Source organism: Perca fluviatilis, chromosome 19 (genome assembly GCF_010015445.1).
Source record: "Perca fluviatilis chromosome 19, GENO_Pfluv_1.0, whole genome shotgun sequence".
NCBI classification, from domain to species: domain Eukaryota; kingdom Metazoa; phylum Chordata; class Actinopteri; order Perciformes; family Percidae; genus Perca; species Perca fluviatilis.
In genome coordinates, this window is record NC_053130.1 from 27,735,405 (window position 1) to 27,753,270 (window position 17,866).

Genomic DNA, 17,866 nt, shown 5'->3' on the forward strand with positions numbered 1-17,866 from the left:
AATCTGTGTTGCCCGTTCACAAACTTGTCCTTTTTTCATGAATATTTACCACCACCATCAATTCCTAGTATTCCTTTTGGTTGAAATTTTACATTTGCATTCGCATGAACTGGGGTAGACGCTCCATATTAATGCGCCATCTTGAAATACGTTAGCCAGTAAGGGACATACAGGACACACTGCTCCGCCTTTCGCGTTTTCTCTGTCACAGGATGAACTCACAGGTGCTGCTAATGCTGCTAATGGGTATCGTACCTTCCCGGCCCCCGGCAAGTTTGAAGAAGGAAACATGGAGGACCACACGTTTTCAAAATCCCAATTTCAGGAACAGGAGTCTTCTTCTTCGCCCAGAAAAAGAAAAAGGATATTGAAAAGAGCAAGAGACCGGCTTTTTGAAGCGTGAAGGCTGCCGTAGCTGTAATACGTACTTTGAACTGCGTGGTGCGAGAGAGTTGATTGCGATATATGATCTCAACGCTAGATGGGAGAAATTCCTACACATTGGACCTTTAAAATGCCAGAAAATGGTGGGAAATGGCTGTCACAATTTCTTAATGCCCAACATTCACTTTGCTTGCTTTTTCCAAAACCGAAAGATATTTAATTTACAATTATATAAAAGTGAGAAAGGTAGAAAATACTCCAATTGGAGAGGCTGTAACCTGTGAATGTTTGGTGATTTTGCTTAAAAAGTGACTTAAACCATTAATCAATTACAAAAATAGTTGATACATTTTCTGTTGATCGACTAATGATGAATAGTTTCAGCTCTATTGCGAATCCCACATTCATCTGCTACAGGTTTTGATGATGGTAACATGTTACATCAGTGTCGACATTGTCTTTTTACGGGTGTAATATCTTCCAAAAGATTCTACTCATCTTACCCTGTCTTTATCTAATTTTGGAAATACTTTCATCTATGAGTGGACGGCACATGAATGATCAATTTTCTCAATTCCTCAATAATATTCCAGGGCCCTATTTTAACGATCTAAGTGCACGCCGTGAAGCGCCTGGCGCAGGTGCGTTTAGGGCATGTCCAAATTCACTTCTGCTAGTTTGACGGCGGAAAAAAGGGTCCGTGCGCCAGGCGCATTGTTCAAAAGGGTTGTACTTAGTGTCTTCATTAATTCATAGGTGTGTTTTGGGCGTAACCTGCAATAAACCAATCAGTGTCATCTCCCATTCCCTTTAAAAGCCAGGTGCGTTTGTACCTTGGCACATTGCTATTATGATGGCGGATTTGCACCGTAATATTTTTATTTGTAATCTTTTGCATGTTTGTGTGCTGCACTTCCCTGTGTGTGTGTGTGTGTGTGTGTGTGTGTGTGTGTGTGTGTGTGTGTAAGCCTAGGCGCATTTTACTACCGGTAATTTGCTGTTTAAAATAACAATGAAATGCTGCGCTATTGGCTTTAGACCAGGTTTTTGTTGGTCAATGGCGTGATCACTTCCCGCTGCCTAAAGATAGCAATAGGTCAAGAATGCACCTGAACACACCTCCCTGTGAGACGCAAAGCTGGGCGCAGGATGGTCTTAAACTAGCAAAGACACTTGCGTCGGGCTTTGTGCCGCACTGCGCTGGGTGCAAGATAGTTTATGAGTCGGAATAATCGGAAAATAGGCAAAATGCCCATCATCATTGTCTAGATTACATCTGACATAGTCAAACTGCTTGTTTTGGCTGATCAACCGCCCATGTAGGAGCCATGTATTTGATGTTTTGTTGAAGTCAGTAACCACATGTGTTTCTAGTTGGAAAGAGGCAAACCGTTTTTTCTGTGCTTGGACAACATCGTGCCGAGCATTATTGAGTATAATAATAAACACGTTATGATATAAAGTATTGGTAAAGACCGGATATTGGTTCTTCCGAGCACAAGTCTAAACAATTGACTTCAATTAGCAGCCGGTAGCGGCTAAAGGATAGGACTTACATAGTCACTACAGCCCAAAGATATTCAGTTTGCTATCATAAAAGACTTAGAAAACCAGCAAATATTCACAATTGAGAAGCTGAAACCAGAGCCCAATTTTGGGCATTTTCTTTATGAAATAATGAATTTTTTTAAATCAAAATTTTAATCTGTTTATTGACTGATTAATCAACTATTTGTTACAGCTCTAGTGTTAATTAACGCAGTGAGCATGTGATGCAAAAAACTGTTAAGTGATGTAACATGACTTTTATCATTTAATAATATGAACAAAGATTATTTACTCTCATTCACTTGTGTAAGAAATAACAGGTAATCTTTGTTTTTTCAATAATACTCCCATCACTGGTTATAATCAGTCCCTGGCTTCCTGGTAACCCACTGTCTGCTCTTCACAGTAGCAGGGATTGACTCATCACTGAAAGTGTTAAAATCTCCTACAGCAGTGAATCCAGACCCCAGCAGGCCCTGTGTGTGTATGTCATGTCTTGCTGTTCAGATATTCTTCATATCTGAACAGCCTTTTCCTGCATCTGCAGCTTTAGTCACACCTGATTTTTAGCTCCGCTATTGACGGCTCAGCTCGGATGGAGATGTTGGTCCGTCTTGGTTCACTTGGCTGCTGGGAACAGCACATTCTGCTGTTAGCAGTGCTTTTAAGCTTTTAATAAACTCAAATTGTGTTTAAAGTATGTAGCGCATACACAGTAAAAAAAAAAAAATCCTAAATTAAGTATACTCCAAAACGCCAGCATGCATAATTACATTGCTTGATTTTTGAATGTGGTGCTAATGGAAACTACTCCCAATGCAATGTTTGACAGAAATGGAGGAGCTACTAGAAACGCTAGAACTAGAACGCTGTTAATTACATACCTTTATTTGCGGCTAATGCTCCTTTCTTCGATGGAGCGTAGGACTTTGACCACAGTTCGCCAGAGTCTTCTGTCCTGGGCTATCCTTTCCAGCTGTTTCCATGTCAGCCCGCTCTGCTGATGTCAGTCTCAAAGTCCCTTGGCCGGGTGTTCTTGGGCCTGCTCTTTCTTGTGACTTGGGGGTTCCCTCTAAGGGCCTGCCTGGTGGTGCTGGCAGCGTTGTTGTTTTTTTTCGGAGTGTGAGGCCGATCCATCCCCATTCAAGTGTCATTCCCTTCAGGGTCACTGGGTCTTTGTGGGTTGTGTTGGCCTTGAGGACTTTAGTATCCCTTCATGAATGTTGAGGCTGACTTGTGTTGAGGCGTCTGCCAGTACTCTTGTCTTGTCTGTGAGATAGCAAAGTCTAGGTCATCTAGCTCATCAGTGCTGTGAATAAATACAATTTAATAAAAGATACAGCCGAGAAATAACTGTACTCCTTTTAAAAAAATGCAGTTTTTCAATGTTTTCAAATTGGTAATAGCATTCCGAGCTGCAGCTCAGTTGTCGTCTGCAGGTTCAGTTTTTCTGCTCAGTACATTGATTTCTTCTACAATAAAAGTCAAATTGCTACTTTTTTAGTAATGAGTAATCACTTCTAAGATGCATGACGTCTTATGGATTTGGAGGAAAAGCAGCTCAGCACAGCTGTGGACTACTGAGCTTTATATGTTGGGGTGAGAAATGGTTAAATACTCTGGAGGCGAGAGGCTGACATTCTCAGCCACCATTACAAGCCCAGTGATGATGATAATATATCCCATGAGACCGCTTGACGTCCTCCATTGCACCTAAAGCCATTTAACTATGGCTGCCGTCACTCACCATGTGACCCGCTCAATATGTCTGAGCACAAGTTAGTTTTTACTGATGCAGTAACTTAAACGTTTTCTCTTTGACCTTTAGTTACGTTGATGTTTGTGCTGGGTTATTTTTCATGATCTAAACCCCCCTATGAAGTATTATTTGCTCTTTAAGTATATAAATCAGCTTGCTGACATAAAAGCTTAATTTCAGTAGGCTTTCTTGCTGATGCTTCAGGGCCTTGATTTTTTAACATCAATTCATTGAGCTGTAATTAACACCAGTTTTCATTGTCCTTCCGTGACATCGCTCCGGGGGCAAATACAAACGTAATAATTCCCTGTAAATCTTTAGCTGCCAAATACGGCGAAGCTGTTTACAATTTTGGAATGTGTTTGTCATGTGTTTTCCCCCCAAAAGGGCCAACCCCTCAGCACCCTCCCAAGTGATGGTACATTTTTTTGTTGGGTTTAATTACAGTCCTCTCTCCTTCCCTGTTGTCGTTTTTAATTTTCTGGTCCAGCTACAAGCTGCAAACTAACGTCTGTAGTTTTATTGAAGATTGATAATTTGTTCTTCCACCATCTTTCAAAGTTTGGCAAGAATAGGTCTTCGGAGATGTTATGGTTAGTATTAAAGATGCTCTAAATCAATACTTTTATTTTAGCAAAGGATCAACTGACTACATGTATCTGGAAGATGTCGCGCACAGTGACAAGCTCACCGAGAACGACCACCCGACTCTGCACTTCCCCTCAGCTCTATGGTGTTTTAGCCTCTTTCAGCTTTGGTTTGACAGCCCCCAACTTAATTGATTTAGTCTCATCTCTCTCGCCAGCCTTGTTACCAGCAGCAGGCTAACTGTTGTCAGAAAAAAGCTCTGATAAACTGTACTGTACACATCACGCAAGATCCGCACGATCACATATGACACGAAAATCCATCTTGTCAGGCTTCAAATAATGCATTTGTGGTTTAGGTTTATGTGTGTGATGGCCGTGACTGTTTGTTCAAAACAACAATGGCGGGCATCTTAGATAGCAGCTCGTCCAATCACCTGCTAGGTATTCTTTTTTTAAGTACCTGCCCTTTTCCAAACAGTTTCCAGTGACGGCTTTTTAAATGGTTCTGTGTAACAAACCATATGGTGCATCTAGTTACTATACACTACCTGTTTAGCACTACACGGACAATAACGTTGGCAACTAGGTGTTGAAGAAAGTGGAGCATTTAGCAGCTAAAGAGGACTTAAAGAGCTAAGAAAAGGGGAGTGAATATTGGTATGTCAGGTGGACACAGGCACAACTCCAAATCAATGCTAAAGTTGCTCTGTGTCTGTGTCTGTCCCCTAATACTGTATCTGAAGTCTCTTTTATATAGACCTTAGTGGTCCCCTAATACTGTATCTGAAGTCTCTTTTATATAGGCCTTAGTGGTCCCCTAATACTGTATCTGAAGTCTCTTTTATATAGGCCTTAGTGGTCCCCTAATATTGTATCTGAAGTCTCTTTTATATAGGCCTTAGTGGTCCCCTAATACTGTATCTGAAGTCTCTTTTATATAGGCCTTAGTGGTCCCCTAATACTGTATCTGAAGTCTCTTTTATATAGGCCTTAGTGGTCCCCTAATACTGTATCTGAAGTCTCTTTTTATATAGACCTTAGTGGTCCCCTAATACTGTATCTGAAGTCTCTTTTTATATAGACCTTAGTGGTCCCCTAATACTGTATCTGAAGTATCTTTTATATAGACCTTAGTGGTCCCCTAATACTGTATCTGAAGTCTCTTTTATATAGGCCTTAGTGGTCCCCTAATACTGTATCTAAAGTCTCTTTTATATAGGCCTTAGTGGTCCCCTAATACTGTATCTGAAGTCTCTTTTATATAGGCATTAGTGGTCCCCTAATACTGTATTTGAAGTCTCTTTTATATAGACCTTAGTGGTCCCCTAATACTGTATCTGAAGTCTCTTTTATATAGACCTTAGTGGTCCCCTAATACTGTATCTGAAGTCTCTTTTATATAGACCTTAGTGGTCCCCTAATACTGTATCTGAAGTCTCTTTTATATAGACCTTAGTGGTCCCCTAATACTGTATCTGAAGTCTCTTTTATATAGACCTTAGTGGTCCCCTAATACTGTATCTGAAGTCTCTTTTATATAGACCTTAGTGGTCCCCTAATACTGTATCTGAAGTCTCTTTTATATAGACCTTAGTGGTCCCCTAATACTGTATCTGAAGTCTCTTTTATATAGACCTTAGTGGTCCCCTAATACTGTATCTGAAGTCTCTTTTATATAGACCTTAGTGGTCCCTAATACTGTATCTGAAGTCTCTTTTATATGGCCTTAGTGGTCCCCTAATACTGTATCTGAAGTCTCTTTTATATAGACCTTAGTGGTCCCCTAATACTGTATCTGAAGTCTCTTTTATATAGACCTTAGTGGTCCCCTAATACTGTATCTGAAGTCTCTTTTATATAGACCTTAGTGGTCCCCTAATACTGTATCTGAAGTCTCTTTTATATAGACCTTAGTGGTCCTCTAATACTGTATCTGAAGTCTCTTTTATATAGGCCTTAGTGGTCCCCTAATACTGTATCTGAAGTCTCTTTTATATAGACCTTAGTGGTCCCCTAATACTGTATCTGAAGTCTCTTTTATATAGACCTTAGTGGTCCTCTAATACTGTATCTGAAGTCTCTTTTATATAGACCTTAGTGGTCCTCTAATACTGTATCTGAAGTCTCTTTCCTGAAATTCAGCCTTGGTGCAGAATTACAGCCACTAGAGCCAGTCCCACAATGAGCTTTCCTAAGGCCGGTTACACACTGGAAGCGTCGCATGAGCGTGTCAGCTGCGTGGCGTGTCCGTTTATATTTCGTCTCCCATGTTAACAGGTCAGAGCTTACACACTGCCGACGTGAGACGCGTGCCTGCTAGAAATAGAACCGACGCCTATTTTTCACGCGAGACGCGAGCGTTTTGGAAGCGTTTCCAGGCAAAATAGAATAGGAAAATATGTTTATATGTCATTTAGACCCAAATACATATTAATAAATGACATGTTGATGTTTGAACGTCTAGGTTTTGACATCAATGTAGATATAAATGTAATACAAAATGTCAGAGAAAAGATTTTCAAATATTGCACCTGTCATACAGAATGAAATATTCTGTAACATATTTTGCAGTCAATACTGCCGACGTTGTCTTGCTTTAATCAAATCAGTAGGCTATATATAAATGGTGGGATAGGCTACGATAACAACGTAGTGTGTGTTCTGAGTGACGGTCCAACATCAGATAGGCTATATAGGCTCTTTACAGCTACACAAAGTTGTTCAGACAGCCCACTTACCCATTTATCAGAGTTTGAATCTGTCGGCACTATGTCCCGAGATCAGCCCTCCCTGTACCTAGCAGCAGGAGCAGCGCCGCGTCAGACACGCTTCTGGTATGTAGGACACAGAAAAATCCACGCAGCTGAGACGCAGCTGAGACGCAACAGAAACGCCACGCTCGCGAGACGCATGCAGTGTGTAACCGGCCTAAGGATGTGCCATTTCTGTGTCTGTAGCTATTGAGGAGGCGAGAGGGGGGGCAAGGTGGAGGGTGGGGGTGTGGCCTTGACCAACTGCCACTTTTCTCGTTTGAAGCAATGATGTCTCTCGCTCTCTCATGGGTGGGCCAAATTCTCTGGGCGGGCAAAGCAGAGAAAGAGGAGGTAACCTTGCTCCTTATGACCTCATAAGGAGAAGATTCCAGATCGGCCCATCTGAGATTTCATTTTCTCAAAGACAGAGCAGGATACCCAGGGCTCGGTTTACACCTATCGCCATTTCTAGCCACTGGGGGACCACAGGCAGGCTGGGGGAACTCATATTAATTCCTATATTAATGCCTGTTGAGAGCTGGAAAAAGACTCCGGCCCACCATGACAGGGAAAAGGGTAACATGCCGGCTATAAATGATGGATGAACAGATGGATGGATGGATGGATGGATGGGAAACATGTTTTATAGCATCAGAAGTGATGTATTTTATGCAGTTTGCAGTAAATAAAGTGATCTCTTGTTAGTAGCAGAACAACATCAGAGCAATGACTGCCTTTGAAGAATACATTGTGAATTTGTTTTAATGTATAACCCGAATGAAAATCTTGGCTCCGACTCTTTTTACTTCCTTTATTCTTTTTCCTCTTTCAACGCACAGGAAAGGCTTTATTAGACTCAGTGATGAGTGTCTGTACCACACACTCTCCTGCTCTACATCTCCCCAGCGTCCTGTCCCCCGAACCTTTGATTTCATCTCAGGCCACTACTTTACAACTGTGCTTATAAATGCTCAGTTGAAGGCCACGACCCGTCACAGGCAGCCTTTAGATAAACACGGAGAGAGAATATCCCACTCGGCTAAATTCCTGAGACAATGATGGAGTCAGACAGCGTGTGTGTGTGTGTGTGTGTGTGTGTGTGTGTGTGTGTGTGTGTGTGTGTGTGTGTGTGTGTGTGTGTGTGTGTGTGTGTGTGTGTGTGTGTGTGTGTGTGTGGGGGTGTGTGTATGTGGGTGGATCAACCTTGCAGACACAAACTCACACTGAGCTGGCAGGGCTATGGAGATAAGGTGCACTTTATTTAGCAACGTCAACATGATGGAGCCTAAATCGTGACGTCACAGCTGGCTCCACACAGAGATGCGAAATGGGTGTAGAAATGCTTGTTTTGTCTCTGAATACAACAGATCTAAATCTTACAGATACGGTGATAAATGAAAGTGTTAAAAAGGAGTCTCTATTTTGAGAGTTTAAGACCCAACGTGGAATAAATTACCAAGCAAATGGACAGTGACGTTGATAAGGGCTTAATGGGCGTCTGTTAACAATAAGACACAAAAAAGCGACTTGACTTTGTTTTCGTTTTTTTTGCCTGGCTGCTATCCATTTTTGTTTTGCTTTCAATGTTGGCAGACTATGAAGACAATGCTATTGTTGCACTCAGTCGCTCCGACTGTAAGAGTGTCAGCTAAATGCCTGAAATGCAAAATGTAAATGCAGGGGGAAGACTATTCACTCGACAGGGTTGTTACTCTTTTATGCTGATTTGGACAGCGTTGTAACTCAAAGACATTTCCTTGACATCCATTTGTATTTTGCTTGCGTATCTTGTCGGCGCAGTCTACTGTGCCTATGCATATGAGGAGCTCATCATCTTCGTCTTTGGGTGGATTGTCGGAAATGCTGTCACTGTGCAGGCCTAGTTCTTGCTCACTGATTATCTTTATGACACTGTATTTATGATGACTTCTGTCTGATCTCCACTTTCTCTCTCTCTCTCTCTTTTTTCCTGCCTCAGGATCTGAAGAAGGTGCTGTCTTTCCCCCCATACCCTGGGGAGTATTTGCACCCGGTCGTGTATGCCTGCACGGCGGTCATGTTGCTCTGCCTCTTCGCCTCCATCATCACGTACATAGTGCACCACAGGTAAGAAGAAAAGCACCGCTTCCATTCTGTTGAAGTATACATTTAAACTTTACGCACCTGCGTTTAACATCACAGCCATTAACTTCAGTTTTTTTTTTTGGAGTCCTCTGTCAGAAAACCTGGGGTGTGAGTCAGATGCTTTAGGCTGGCGTAAAGCAATGCAGCCTGTCTGACTAAGAGGATCTTAAACACATGCGTGTGTGTGTGTGTGTGTGTGTGTGTGTGTGTGTGTGTGTGTGTGTTCTTGTTTAACTATATTCGTGGGGTCCAAAAACCGGGAGTCCAGTATACTTGTGGGGTCCCGACAGCTTTGTGGGGCCAAAATGCTGGACCCCACAAGTTTAAAGGGCTGTTTGAGGGTTAAGACTTGGTTGTAGGATTAGGGTTAGAATTAGGTTATGGTTAGGGTGAGGGTAAGGGTTAAGGTTAGGCATTTAGTTGTGATGGTTAAGGTTAGGGTAAGGGGCTAGGGAATGCATTATGTCAATGACGGGTCCCCACAAAGATAGTGCCACAAACCTGTGTGTGTGTGTGTGTGTGTGTGTGTGTGTGTGTGTGTGTGTGTGTGTGTGTGTGTGTGTGTGTGTGTGTGTGTGTGTGTGTGTGTGTGTGTGTGTGTGTGTGTGTGTGTGTGTGTGTGTGTGTTTCTGATGGTCATAGCAGAAATGTATGCTTCTATTGGATTTCTAAGGGGCATGTAGGCCACCTTCACTCCATATTCCATATGGAGACGAAGACAGAGAATCTGCTGTTATTAAAGCGGCCAGAGCCCGTCTGGCGTATTATTTCAGCTCACCAATTCATCATCAGTTTTTCTTGTACTGTACATCATCAGTCACTTTATCATGTCCGTGGCATTAATGTGGAATTATTGTAATAGCCCACCATCCATTTTCATATGAAGGAAATGTCTCAAATGTCACATTTTCTAAAGAAAATGATTGTGTTATTCTTGGAATAACACAGTTAACCGATATTTTCTCAGACACATATATTTGGCTTTATTTATGTTTGTCGTGTCCCTACTGTGACTAAAGCGCAAAATTGATGAAACTGTGTGAACGCGCAGGAGCAATTGCAGTTTGCATCCGTCTGTGACACCTGGGCGAGAGACGGGCTGCGTCCGTCTGCAGTCAGACAGTGATGACAGCATCTAAGGCTCCAAACATCACTGCAGACATCACGTCTAGCACCGCAGCATTAACTGAAGAAAAACAGACAGGAGTGATATGTGAACAGTTTCCAAACACAACTGGATATTCTAAAATTTGGTGCAGATTTAGTCTATTATTAGTCAAACGTGATGCGAAGAAATAATTCACAACCATGATCCATAGTAGGGTTATAAGAAATATGAACAGGAATGAAGTAAAGACGAGTGCGAAAAATCCTTAAAAGTCCCATGGCATGAAAACTTCACTTTATGTGGTTTTTTAACTTTAATATGCGTTCCCCCAGCCTGCCTATGGTCCCCCAGTGGCTAGAAATGGTGATAGGTGTAAACCGAGCCCTGGGTATCCTGCTCTGCATGAGGAATCTTCTCCTTATGAGGTCATAAGGAGCAAGGTTACCTCCCCTTTCTCTGCTTTGCCCGCCAAGAGAATTTGGCCCACCCATGAGAGAGAGAGACATCATGGCTTTCAAACGAGCAAAGTGGCAGTTGGTCAAGGCCACACCCCCACCCTCCACCTTGCCCCCCCCCCTCTCTCCTCCTCAATAGCTACAGACACAGAAATGGCACATCCTAAGGAAAGCTCATTGTGGGAATTCTGCACCAAGGCTGAATTTCTGGAATGAGACTTCAGATAGAGTATTAGGGGACCACTAAGGCCTATATAAAAGCATCCAAAGAGAACCATGTCATGGGACCTTTAATAAGGGGGCTTTTTTATGAAAAGTCAGTAATGCACCACTGCTTAGGAAAAAAAATACAATATTCCAAAAAAATATATGTTTATTTGAATCTTAGATAAAGAACTATAGTAGTTGCTAAGTGTTGCGGTTCTAACAGGTATTTTACTAGACTATTTCACAACTGAGGGACAGGACTCTGTGTTTTAATATATGATTTAGTATCTTAACTTGCACACCATTAGAGGTTATATTGGAATCAGACATTTCTGGAAAAAAAAATCATTAGTTACATGTATGATCATGCAGTGATGCCTTTTTGCCAATGTTTTAAATATTAATTTCGCAGCAGAGTACATTTTACATGCACATGATAAGTATCCTGGTCTTACACCTAGACTGTATATAAAGATGGACGACATGTCTCCACTTCTTCCCACTGTACAAAAGTAAAGCCAAAATATCCCGGATACGGGCGCTGCCATCTTGTAACTTTGGAGTCTGCGCAGCAGTAATCAGGCGGTTAAGCCACTGTATGGAAGTCCCGCCCATACACCCGCCCAGAACACTTGTGAGTCAATCACAGATGTCAATCATAGCATTTCACCCCATTTTTGTAGCATCAAATAACTAATAAAAACCAAACCAGTCTGAAAAAAGAGCACTTGAACAAACATCAGCCTGATAAGAATTACCTACAATGAAAAAAAATTATTTGACCTGTACTTTTGATTTTTTTAATTTTGGCCCATGTAATGTCCCATCCATTAACATGGAGGGGGGTGGGATTCATGACCTTTACTGCAGCCAGCCACTAGGGGACTATCCAGATGTTTTGGCTTCAACCCCTGGTCTTACTGGGGTTTTGTTCATATTTATGATATGACAATTATATGGAACATGAGAAACCTTACTCATATCTCCGTACAGATAAACATAGCAGCATCCAGATTTCTGATCGCCTGCCTGCCGGCGTCTCTTCACCTGGAAAAGGTGTTTACATTCAACAGTATCCCGATTTCTACGGGGGTGCTCAAGCTGGCACATCCAGGTTTCTCAGAACCAGGCAGGGACTGAAGTTAACTTTTTTCAGCCACCAGCCACTGTGGCAGGTGGATTTTAAAATCCACTAGCCACACAGGCTTTTTACCAGCCAATGTTTTTGCCTCATAAAGGTGAAATACAGGAAATTGGACAAGCATCGTTCTTGAACTTGTTAAGAATACACATTTAAGTGCTGTCAAGTTATTAACGAAATCAATATAATTAGTGACTCTTATCAAACATATATTTTTAATCTTTTTATTTAATGATTTCCCCTGTCAGAGACAGTTATCATATACCGACTGCTCCTCTGAGTCCACAAAAAAGGAGCAGACACACTCCTCTTCCTCCACCTCTTTCTCTTGCCGTTGTCTCCAACTGTCCACTTGGTAATAAAACGTCTTCTTTTACTTTTCATCTTTTTGTTGGTTGCTTATTTCAGCCGGTCCTCTTCACCCCAGTAATGCGCCTCCACATTTTTTAGCTCAAATCCAAGCAAATGGCGGACTTGGTTGAAATGTGAAAGAACAACAATGGCAAAAAAACCAACTCTGAACCACTCAATTCTCATTGGCTGCCAAGGTGGCAGGTAGATTGACAGTTTTACCCACCAATGGCAAAATTCACCCGCATTTGGCGCGTGGTCGGGTGTTAATTTCAGGCCCTGGAACCAGGATAAGGTGTTTACATGGGTAAAGCATAACAGGGATACTCTAAAATACGATACTTTGCATGTAAACACACTAATGTATCACAAAGTGCTTTTGTGAACAAGAAGACATTAATTCCCGTCCAAACGAGAGAGAGAGAGAGAAAAAGCCCATATTTAGGATATGAAGCCTGAGCTTTTGTGATGTCTGTCCTACACACGGGAGGGTTAGAGGCTTTTTTGTCTTTCAACGGCGCTCACATTAACAAAATCCTCCACCTCCTCATCCTCCACACCTCCCTCTAGGCACTCCCCAGCACTGAAACACATCTCTGTTTAGTAACACTTTAGTTATATAGTATCACACCAGCTGACTGACAGTATCCGAGCAGTGAAGCACAGGGGACTTCGTGTTAAATGGGCAGAATGTGAGGGAGGCTGTTCAAGGATAGGCACCGGGGGTTGTTCATGTTTGAATTTGTCACTTTATCACTTCAGCTCTCACACACACATGCATCAATATATGCATACAACGTGTGCCGTTGGTTCTTTCTCTGCCAGCATGATAAGCCGTGATAGAATCTGATTGGTGATTATGGGTGCAATGCGGACGTGTGATGCATGAGCCTAGTCAAGAACATAGTGGTGGGTATCATATCGTTTGAACCCAAAAATCACTCAATTGGTGCAATTTGCGTCAAGTGTTCCCAGAGTCAAACTGGAGCACCTGATGTCATGCACATACTGATGGAATCAGAGGAACTTTGTCTTTCCAGTGGTTATCACTGTTCAACAAGGACAAACATCCATACGTGAAATTATATTAAAATTATGTTTCTTACTGAATTACTTCATTTTTTTTATTTTATGGTTACAGGAACTGTTAGCAACTAGTACAGCATTGCACTTTTCCATTGTCCATATTTACCAAACTGTCAAGAGACACTGATTAGGCTAAAATAAATACAGGCTGCTCTTTCTGTTTACAGCCAAAGCATGATGGATCTTGGTGTAGAAATCTTAAATTACGCATAATAGGAATGGAAAAAAAATGGTTAAAAAAATAAAAAATAAAAATAAAATAAATAAAAAGACAGTGACAACATGATCATTTTTAAAAATCTTTTTCCATCCAAGTTAATGATTTACAAGCAGCAAAATAAGATACTTATAAAGTACTGCTCTAATTACTTTTTTAATGGGTCAGCTGACTATGTGTAATCTTATTCTGCAGTTCTCCTCACCTCCACGAAGCTTTGTAGCATCTTTTAGCTCACTGTTTTGATTTTACAGCCTGCAACTCTACTTCTCTTTGGTTCAGCCTCACGGCTCTCAGCGGTATTTCCAGCCACAGCAGGCAGCTGTTTTCTGTGAGAAAGCTCTGATAAACCCACTGTACACCACCTGCTCAGCAACAAACGTTGGACAGACACACGTTAGAAGGTGGTATGTCATCAATGTGTTTACAGCTATTAGTATCTATTAGCATAATTATCAGTATCGGGGATATTTTCAATATTGTGGTATTGATTTCAACCGTTTAGCCCAGCCCTATGCTGCCAGCTTGCTACCTTTCCCCCCCCCCATCATAATTAGCATGAAACCACTTCCATTTCTCCATTTACCAGCGCTGCTACCTATGGTTTATGGGACTTACAGTATCAGCGTGTTTGGAGCGTGTCTTCCACCAATGAAATGGCTTGGCTGAAACTACCCATGGTAGAGTGTGTCATGTTATACTGTCCATAGCTTTATTGGCCCGTTCAGTTGGCTCAGCAGTGGGTGCAGGGTGAGAGCAGATACAGAGAGAGAGAGAGGACAGTTTTATCTCCCCCCTCCTTACCTTCTGGGAGATGGGGATGTGGAGGGTTGCCAGGTTAATGTACTTGACCCAATGAAAGCTCAGAGCAGAGCCTATGAAAACCTTCTTCCAGGGAGGCCAGGAGCCGGCCTGATTTATGGCCTCTTTGCTGAATGGAGTTCAGTACTTGGACCGCGGCGGAGGCATCGACAACAGCAGCTTTAACTCTCCCTCCCCTTCCACAGAGCAGCGCAGCCCGGCCCCAGACACGCCTCACAGCTCACTGCTGAGCCACTGCTTCATCTACAGTTGGCTCACGTGCAGCCGGGGCTCCGCTCCTCCATTTTGGGGAGTGGAGATTTCCAGCACAACATTATATAATTTCAAATGGTGACAGTGACTGTAGGGATGAAAAGGATGGGAGCAGACATGGGAAAGTAATTAAAAGAATGGATGCTCTGTTTATGTTCATATTGTCTGACCTATTTAGCCTATTCTCTAACAGCTAGATGGAAAATGGTAATGTGGGTTAAGTGCCCTGCCCAAGACTGTGTAACCCTCCCGGCTAATGCCATATTTCACAAAGTGGATATGAGTGCATAGTTTTACATTGTAAAAACTACAATTGGCCCAGCCAACTGGATGCAGTCTCATTTTATTTCTTCATCAAACCAGCAGTGTGACTCCTATTTGTGTGCATATACCACTGTGTGTACTGTATGTGTGAAAGAGCTGTGTAGGAAGGCTGTACACTGAATAACACACTGAGCTCTGACTAAGAATCTGATCTGTGAATAGCCCTCTGCCTGAGGGCCATCATCTAAAATACAGATTATACAGTTTGTTGGAAGCATTCCCATTTTGTCAACTGAGGTGGAACATTTCTTTCAATGGGTATAGTAGGTTTGGACCTTTTAATCTGATTGTTTAGATTTTTTTTTAGCACTTTCTTTTCATTGTCAGGAAAAAGCATTCCTGTAAATACCATTTCTTTGAAGTTCAGTCAAAATAAAAACGTAAAAATAGTGCGTCTCTGTCACTGCATGGCATAGATCTTCTTTGAATGTTTGTGTTGTTTTAGCTTTAGATTTCGTACAGTAGCACCCAAAGTAGAAGACAGCAATGGTTTGCGCTTCTTTCTGGTTGAAAATCAGATATTATAAATGCAAACAATTTAGTTAAAATTCATATTTTGACTTTCAGTGTCGACTCTTGTTTATTCATGCGGTTTAGATTTTTTCAACTCAAAATGTTATTTTTTATATTAATTAAAATTAGATCTACGATGGAGGCCAAATTTAAAAATCCTGTATTGGAGTCAACCTAAAAATAGTATTTTCTCAAGGTGGACAAAACATCCCAGCATGCACCCTGGCCCCAAAATCGTGCACAAGTCTAATGTTATGTGTGTTTCTGCAATGTTCCTGGTGTTGTGTTTTACAACATTTCCACTGTTCCACTACAATGCCATTCTTGTAATGCAGTTATAGAGTGAATTTGGTTAGCCCATGAGTGATGTTGTGTGCATGGTTAATGACATGGTACCCAATGAAATATTGGTTGATGGTAAAAGTTCACTCTGTTAAAATGTTCGTGTATTTTGTCAGACATGAAAAGCTCATGTTGCTCAAGGTGAGGGCAAAAATACAACTTTGCACTACTGTATTTGATAAGCTAGCAACCATTAAAAGGACAAAAAAAAAGTTTATTACAGTTTTAAAAAAGAATTCAAAATGTGTTTTAGTTCCATGAGTTATGTTGACTCAACTTGCAAATATTTAACGTGAATAATTACTTTTCAAAGTTGAGCCAAGGTGGAAGTGTTTTCAGAATACTTGACAGTGTTCTATTATTCAGCACATGTATTGGCAGCAGAGTGTGTAACGGCTTGTTTGCACTGCTCTATGAGCAGCATTCCCCAGGCTCTCCTGTGGTTGTTAATCTATATGGCAGTAGCAAGGTAAAAGAAAAAGGGCCTTGCAAAAGACTGGCTTAAATCATACTCAAAGTGACTGATGGGCACTAAACCTTGAAAACGGAATCTCAATGAGATTTGACTTTATGATAAAAGACAGAACATTGTGGGGTATGGTATTCACCGGCTAATTCTTTTCTTCTTTTGGCAGTGCAATCCGCATCAGTCGGAAGGGATGGCATATGCTTCTCAACTTCTGTTTCCACACGGCTCTGACCTTTGCTGTGTTTGCCGGCGGCATCAATCGAATCAAATACCCCATCATCTGTCAAGCAGTAAGTGCATCCCCTTTTCATTCATCCAGCTGTCAAAGCTTTTCAGAAAATTGATTAAGAATATAGAGCCCCGAGTGCAGTACGTGGGCTTATAGTAATGCAGCTATATGTGTCTTTCATGCTTCAGTTGCGTGTATGGTCTAGTCACTCTTTTAGTAAAGTGGTGACACAATGAGCCCCATCATTAATGCACTCACTCTCTATCTCTCTGTTGTCTGTGTCCACTTTTGTTGCCTGAGGTGAGTGGGAAGCAATATAGCCCAAATGTTATAATAATTTTTGCGGACATTTTGGAAAGTGGCAGTATATAAAACATTTTCTGGTCATTAGAATTACATACAAATATGTTTTTTCCAGGGAAGTTTAACATTGCAGTTACCATTTCACTGCTCATTAAATTACATTTTCCACAGGTATTATTACATTTTTATTTTCATGCACACTTACTCATCCACAGGTTTTCTCTGTAGGTGGCATAGACTGCATAAATCTGTGGCGTCACTCATTGGTTTGTGGACGGCCGTTTTGAAGCCTCGAGTTTGGCGATGGTGTGACGATTTTTGACGAGAGGGTGGAGCTGGGAAGGATGACGCGGCCAAGCCAGTGTTGTTTATGGTTGCAATGGCGCTGCGCTACATTAAACGCTAGAAAGGGAAAGTTGCTGATTTTCAACCCTTCTGAAGCCAGTCATCCAGTAGAGATTCACCGGCGGGTAAAGGCCATTCATCTGCATGTATGGTAGTACCGAAAATCGGCAGACTTTTCCTTTAATTACAAGCTAACGCTAGCGGTAGCTAGCTAGCTTGGTTGGCATAACGCTAAACAAGACATTTTTAGGCAAACAAATGTTTCAATCAATTTTGGTGAAGTGAAAACACACAGTGTGAGGGTTAAAGTTGAAGATGAAACCAGAGACTACACCCAATAACAAGTTCAGGTCTATTTGAATGTGCCCAGTGCCATGGTTAGCATTGCTAAGCCTCTGTCCTGATTGACAGGCCGGTGTGTTGCCACGCCCCTAAAGCATCCCCTACTTTATTGTCAGTTTTAAAATAAATGGGACCATAATTTTCTAAATGAACATCATGCTATATTGAAGAAGACTTGAAAGTAGCGATTGACGCCTTAAAC

General features: G+C 41.6%; 1 protein-coding gene across 2 annotated transcripts in view; it reads left to right on the forward strand.

Annotated features, from left to right (window-relative positions):
• The window catches only part of LOC120548047 (adhesion G protein-coupled receptor A3), a 226,114-nt gene that overhangs the window by 180,477 nt on the left and 27,771 nt on the right, over nt 1–17,866 (forward strand). For both annotated transcript variants that reach the window (XM_039783993.1, XM_039783992.1), the window contains 2 exons: nt 9,013–9,140; nt 16,612–16,735. In XM_039783993.1, coding sequence (XP_039639927.1) covers nt 9,013–9,140; nt 16,612–16,735 — 252 coding nt within the window. The remainder of the gene's footprint in view (nt 1–9,012; nt 9,141–16,611; nt 16,736–17,866) is intronic.